Source organism: Lagenorhynchus albirostris, chromosome 7 (genome assembly GCF_949774975.1).
Source record: "Lagenorhynchus albirostris chromosome 7, mLagAlb1.1, whole genome shotgun sequence".
Lineage (NCBI taxonomy): Eukaryota > Metazoa > Chordata > Mammalia > Artiodactyla > Delphinidae > Lagenorhynchus > Lagenorhynchus albirostris.
The window spans coordinates 98,888,373-98,895,500 of NC_083101.1; the positions used below are offsets into that span (position 1 = coordinate 98,888,373).

Sequence of the window (7,128 nt, forward strand, 5' to 3'; positions counted from 1 at the left end):
AGCGGGATAGCGTAAGGCCATCTTAGCCTCAGTCAGAAACTAAGCTCACCTTCTTCCCCAGAACTGAGTCTCTCCCGAAACCCTATTTCTCTGTGTTCCACATCCAATGTGAATCTAAGATCTGCAGGCCCCATCTCTACAATGGCATTTGAATCCCCAGTCTTTCTGCATTTCCCCTCCCAATGAAGCTCACTCTGCCCCCAGACCATTTTCCAAGGGTTGTCGGGGTTATTGACCTAACACACAGCTCTACACAACGCCCTGCTCAAAAGCCTTGTCAATAAGATTGGCCATGTGTTGATAATTCTTGAAGCTAACTGATGGATTCATGGGCATTTATTACACTACTCCTTCCGCTTTTGTGTATGTTTCAAATTTTCCATAATAAAAAAGTTAAAAAAAAAAAGACTTTGTCATTCCTCCTTCCCCTTTAATTAGGTACAAATTCCTCCACATCACGGTTAGGATCTGCCTTCCCAACTAGATTGTCCCATGTCCCCTCCATTCTTAATGTAGAACTCTTTCCTGAGTGTATGCGTACCTCCCCCTATGCCTCCATTCACGTTCTTCTACCTGGGATGCTCTTTTCACATTGCTTCCCACCCTTGAAGGTCCACCTTAAATGCCACCTTCGATATGAAAACTTTCTTGGTCCCCCAACAAACAGCTATGTCCCTTGATCCCCAAGGCCTTGATTCACATCTTGTGGCACTTATGTCCACCTTTTGTGATAGACATGTGTGCCCTCATCTCAGCCTCCTCTAGACTGTAAGCATCGTGAGGCCAGGGCAGGCCTTACACGCAGTGCCCCATAATATTGGCTGAGTTGGCCTGTAGCAGAAACATACTGACATCCCTTTCCATGGAAGCGGGTTTTGATGAGAGGAGACAGCACAGAGCCTGCCTGTGGGGAAATGGGATACAAGGGCCAATGGGGAAGTTCAGAGCAGGAAGGGTTCTCAGTGCCTACATGGAGGAACTCCCTCAGTTTACAGACGAAGAGGGCAAGTCTCAGGAAGGCAAGGGATTGAGTGGGAGTAGTTCCATTTCTAACGCTGAAGAGGCTCAACTCTTGCCTATCTTCCAGTCCAGGTTTACTCACACACACACACACACACACACACACACACACACACACACACAGCTTCTCCGCTATTTTTCTGGTGTTGACCCTACCCCAGCAAAGGGTTAGAGATGCTTGAAGATCTTTCCTGGGGCGCCCTGACTTGCACAGACTTCTACCTCTGTGGGTAGATGACGCTTGGGATGGAGCTTAGGCCCAGAGAGGACTTTGCTGCTGGGAGAGGAGGTGTCAGTGGTGGCTGGTTGAAGCATTCACCCCCAGCAGGGCTGTGCCTGTCCCATCCCCGCCTCATACACTCATGCCGCACAGAAATATTTCAGAAACGTTTATGCCACAGAGAAGTCCAAAACCTGCAGGAAGCTGCAGCCATCCTCCAGGCTGCCCAGAGCCACGGCTGTCCCCTGAAGGGGACACCAGCAGGCAGGTGGCCTGCATGAGCCAAGGAGCCAGGGCCACTTGCTGACATCCTTTTGTCCTCTGCCCTAAATCTGGAGGTTCCATGTAGGCCGGTGGGGGGCGGGGGGAAGAGGAAGTGGAAAAGGGGTAGGAGAAGTGTGGGTCTCTTCAGGGTACTCTTCCTGCTTTGGGATGGTGACTCACCCAGCTGGCCCTGGGAGGGACAACTCCTCAGGCCAGAGTAAGGCGGCCAAGACTAGGGTTCTGGAAGGAGCGGAGGGAGGTTCCTGGGATGCGGTGGCCAGGAGGAGTCGCCGCAGAAGCTAGAAGGGAGGCCCGCCTGCCCCCCCTCCCCCCCCCCGCCTTCTCACCAGCCTCTAAGCCCGGCCCAGCAGGCACAGGACCACTTCAGCCCTGGCAGCTGACGGAGTCCGCATCTCCTCCACCCTCCATCACTTTGGGCCTTTCTTAAGTACCATGACATTGTCATACTCAGTCCCCTGTGGCCAGCCAGAGGCAGCAAAGTCCTGTCCCGCTGGGTAGACATGCTGCAGGCCGCTGGGGTCCCTGTCAGCTGCGGCTTGCCCCCTCCAGGCCTCACCCCGGATCTCCTGTGGGCTGTCATACAGGGACAGGGCGGCCACCCCCTCAGGCTCATCGTATATGTGGTCGTGTCGGGAGGGCGGGTGCTCCTCGATGCTCTCGTACAGAGGGTCGGCCGGGGCCTGGGGAGGGACGGCCAGGATGCCCCTCAAGCTCTTCCGCGGGTTCTGTACCACTGCATCGAAGGGCACCGCGTACTCCCCCTCTGGGCCCCGCTGCAGCCGGGGGGCAGGAACCCTGACGGTGGTGGGCGATAGTGGTGGGAGTGAGTCGTGGGGTCGGGAGTAGGGACTCTCCGGCCGGGGCAGAGCCGCAGGGTTGGGGACTGGCTGGGTCGGGGGCCCAGGAGGGGAGGCGTTCTTCTGGGCAGCGATGGCCTCTTCCAAGGCCAGGAAGATCTCATTGCCTTGCCGGGTTTCAAACTCAAAGTTGCCCTCCCCTGAGAGGCAGCGCCGGCCTGCCTCAAAGGAAAAGGTTGCCTGGGTGGAGAAGAAAGCCGATGACTCGCAGGCCACTGGGCGGGGCTGCTTGCCACTCCCGGACCCAGCTCCCAACCACAAGCCTGTCCCCCCAGCCTCTCCCCAAGCTGCTTCCCCTTCCCTCCCGCCATGCTTTTGCTTACAAGCGAAGCCCTCTCTCATCTTTTCTCCTTCTTCCTCCCATCCATCGAGTATGAAGCTCGATGCAGAGTTCATCCTCCACCACGCCAGCCACTCTCCACCCTCCCACCTCTCCCCACCTCTTCCTCTCCTTTCCTTCTCCCCCACCTCGACCACCATTTCTCCCTGCCATGGTTCTCTCCTCCAGCCCCTGGGCTGTGCTGTTTCTCTTCTGCCGGCCTTTATCTCGTCGTTTCTTCCTCCTCCATTCTCTCTTCCTTTGAGGGCCCCTTCGCCCTCTCCCTGACGCTCTCTTTTCTCTCACCGCTCATCCTTCCTCTCACCTGCCCGCGGCAGCCCCCCCCCCCCCCCCCCCCCCGCTCACCTTGTCCCGCCCAAAGCGCCGCAGGAACCTGTAGGGCCATTCATACAGCTGGGTGCCCAACTGAGGGCCACCCCACAGCTCCAGGGCACTCTCCCCGGCCCGGAGGGTGTAGGATCCCCAGAGTCGGCACCTCTCAGTGGCTTCTGTGGGTCTCACAGTCACAGCAAACTCCTTGCAGGGGGCCCCTGGGGAGAAGAGGGTAGACAAGGAGGCAGTTCATGGGAAGCAGCCGACCTGTCTCAACTCTGCCCTGCTTTACATAGCATGCCGGGTCTCCAGAAAAAGTATTACCCACGGCCCCATGACCCTGCAGCCTGCATCCTGAATGCTGAGCTGCCCTGCGCCAGGTCAGACTCCCTAAAATGCCAGGAACCTCCAGCCCTCCCTCAGGAGGCATCATGCCCTAGCCACACGCACCCCGACCCCGTACCCACATCCTTCCTGCCCCTCTCACCAGAGCCACAGCCTTATCTCCATCTCATCTCTCTCCCCAAGCCAGCTGCCTCCCCAGTCCCGACTGTCGCAGCTGCAGATGCAGCTGACCCTGCCCTCCCAGCTCTCAGCCTACCCAGCCCCTGCCCATGCCATCAGGTGCCCTCCGAGAGGGGGAGCCTGGATGTCCCCCCCCCATGTCCACCTGCTCTCCCCACGCGCCCACCCCGAGGGCTAGACAGAGAGCAGGAGGGGCCTTGCCTGGTCAGCAAAAAGCTCCCTTGCCGCAGGACAGCTCAAATCCACAGAAAGAAAACCATTCTTTTCACAGACAATCGCTCGGGTGCCAACAAGGGAGAGTTCAAGAGCCCCACCTTCACCTGGACCCCTCAGCCGGGCCCTTTCCCACCAGCAGGGCCTGCACAAGAGGGAGTGGGCCAAGGGTGCAGGGCTGACATTTCAGGCAGGCCAGCCTCCCCGACCTTGGGCTGTGCCGGAAGCAGCGATGCGGAGAGACTGATAAGGGGGCTGGCCGGGGCCGGGGGCAGCCACAAGGCAGGAAGACTGAGCCGGCAGCCGGCCAGCCCTCACCTCCTCCCCACCACGCCCTGGAGAGAGCACCCGGGGAGCAAAGGCAGGGCCCTCACCTGTGGTCGCACTGCTGTACAATTCATTCTCCTCCATGCGGGGCCGGCCGCCCTTCCCCTTCAGCTCCTTCCTCTGGCCCTGGCGGGGAAGGCCCAAGACTCACCACCATCGCCAATCCCAAGCCCACCACTGGCCACCGCAAGCTTTCTTTCAAAACACACTCAGCCTACTGCCCTGTCTTTATTCTGAACTGGGATCCCTCACCCCCACCAAGGAACCACCTCCAGCATCCTGACCTTGGCTCTCACGACATCTGCCCACGGCAAGCATCCAGTGCCCCGTGCCCTTTCTACAGCCCTGGGCGACTCACGGGGAAGGCCAGGAGGCAGATGGCCTGTATCCAGTCACCCCGCTCTGCAGTGGGGGCCGCCAGCGCGTACAGGCGCTCCGTAGTCTCCAGGAAGAAGGTGCTGGTATCCCGGGGGCTGCTGACCTCCCCTCCGGCCTCAGCCACCCGCAGGCAGTCACTGAGGCGGATGATCTTCCGGGGGGCCTCTCCCCGGCGAGGCTTCTCCGGGCCCTCCTGGAGCTCCAGCCGGGCCAGGGCGCAGCCCGACCCTCCGTACAGCGCCGCCCCGAACCGGCGCCATTTCTGCCCCCAGATGCGTAGCAGGTGGGGAGATGGAGAGATGGTGCCCAGCGGGGAGAGAAGGACCCGGGGGAGACAGAGGTGAAGGTCGGGGGAGACCCAAGGAGGCAGAGAGCCTAACAGAGGCCTTAGGAGTGAGAAAGCATTGGAGATGCACCCCAAGCAATCCAATAAGAGGCCTACAATGACAGCAGAGAGGAAGCCAAAGGCAAGAAAGGCACAGGAGTGAGCCCCATGGAGGCGACTGCAGGGAGGCCGGGCAGGCCCAACCCAGGGGATCCAAGTCAAAAGGCAGAAAACCTGCGAGTCCCGGAGCCCAGAGGGCTGAGGAGGGCAGCCCAAGGGCCCAGACTGGGGAGCACGCTTCTCATTCTCTGTGAGGCCCCATAGAAGGCCCTGTCCCCTGGAACCTCAGCTGACCCTCCTGAACCTTCCCGCCTCATCCTCTGACAAGTTAGGCCATGAAAGAGACAGAGAGAGGAACCCCGGGGTGTGTCCGCTGAGGGAAGGAAGATGTCCTCATTCAAGGAGGCCAAAGAAGGAAAAGGAGTTTGGGCACAATGGGGCCCTGGCTCCCAGAGACCCCAGTTCAAGTCCAATAGCAGCCAAACGTACCCCACTGGGGCAGGAGAGGAGGAAGGAACCTCCACGGCAACTCTGAAGTATCCCCTCCACTGTGCCTTCCATTCCCTCCCAAGGTGTCCCGGTGAGAAGACGTCACCACAGAACAAGAAAGGCAAGAAAAGCAGAGTCAGAGCCTCTTTTTCCCCCTCCTCCCGGGGCAATGGCTGTCAGCAAAGAGCACAGTTTGGAGCCAGCTCGCAGAGGCAACAGCTGCTAAGGCAAGAGCCCTCCCAAGCTTGTACTCTGGGCCCAATGTGGTAGATGGCACAGTCTCCACCATCCCATAAGGGTTTGGGAACATTCCGGGGCCTCCTCTCCTCCCCAGGGAAGTCTCTAGCAGCCCCCCAGCCCCTCGGCTCAGCCCCAGCCCAGCCGTGCTCTTCCTACCTTCCCAAAAGTCTGCTGCTGCTGAAGGTACAGGAAGCCCTGCTTCACCGCCACATCCTCCATCTTCCCACCATCCTGGGCCCCTGAGCTTCAGCTCTCTGCTTCCACTCCCGCCCTCTTTCTCTCCTCTCTGCTCTATGTTCCCCCTTCTCTCAAGTTCATTTCCTCTCTGCCTAGAGTTCTGCACTATTCTCGTCTGCTCGATGACGACAGGCTGATAAGCCCTGTGGTTTCTTGCTCTGTGTGTATGTGTGTGTGTGTTTTCTTTTTGATGAGTGAGTTTCACGCTCAAGCCTCCTGCGTTTTCAGTGAGGAAGAGAGAATTTCCAAAAAGCCAAACTCCAGCGCTTTGGTAAGCAGCAACTCAGGTACAGAGACCCAGAAATGAAATTCGACAGTAAAACCAGCAGCCAAAGGGCCCCCATGCTCAAGCTGGATGCTTATTAGCGTGACAGAGCTAGGAGAGAACTTATAAATCAATCAGCCCAAGTCTGTCATTTAAAAATGAGGAGACAGGCTCAGGAAGGTCTGAGGGATGGGTTCAAGGCCACCAAACCAGAACGCAGGTCTCTCAACTCAGTAGGAGCTGAGCCACACTCACACACACTGGACACATGAGCCTCGCCACTTTCACACACTCCACTGCAACAGTTTCAGTCTGTGGGGAGCACTCCCTGTCCCCCACAATGACACACACTTACACCACCTCCTTGAGCTTCTAGAAACATGAACATTCCCACACTGAAACATGCTATGCTCCCTGAGCACATCTCAACTGTATGAGTTCACCTTCTTTCCAGCCTTTGAGAGCTTTATAAAGACACTGGAGTTCCATCTGAGGGTTAGCTTTTTAAGTTACAGTAGCAATTCTTATATTTTTAAAAAAAAAGCTTTACAATGATCAAAAGTGCTTCACAGTTACCAAAGTTTCCAGGCACACACTGTCTCCAGACACCCTATCTAACCCTGAAAGAAGGAAGGGCAAGTATGAACACACCTGTTTGCAACCCTCCTGAGGTCACAGGAGCAGAGAAGGAAGTACCGGAGCACCTGATCTTTAATTCAACAGTCTTTTTATTGCTGACCCCTGAGTGGGATCCAGACTCCATGCAAGAAGATACATTGCTTTGGGGAAATCTAAGCTCCCCAGAGAATATTTAACTTAGATCCAGATGGTTTAGAGAAGCAATCTGAAGGAGGCATGGTGCAGAAATGTTGGGGGAACCAGAGAACTAGACCAGCACTCTTGGGGTAACCCCATAATGGGTGCTTATGTAACTGAGCCATTTCCTCTACCACAGGGGTTCGGTTGCCTTAGGAAGGAGAGCAGAACAGTACACCGCTCAGACCTTCTGCTGTACATGCCATGTGCTTTACCAAA

The 7,128-nt window shown here is 57.2% G+C and overlaps 1 protein-coding gene across 1 annotated transcript; it reads right to left on the bottom strand.

The window, feature by feature from the left end:
- Positions 1-1,396: 1,396 nt before the first annotated feature.
- Positions 1,397-5,875, bottom strand: DOK2 (docking protein 2). Its single transcript, XM_060155575.1, has 5 exons — positions 5,748-5,875; positions 4,458-4,739; positions 4,147-4,225; positions 3,068-3,252; positions 1,397-2,562 (listed from the first exon to the last, which is right to left on the bottom strand). Exons 1-5 carry the CDS (start codon positions 5,808-5,810, stop codon positions 1,933-1,935), a joined length of 1,239 nt encoding a protein of 412 aa, XP_060011558.1. The 5' UTR covers positions 5,811-5,875; the 3' UTR covers positions 1,397-1,932.
- Between the last annotated feature and the right edge of the window lie 1,253 nt (positions 5,876-7,128).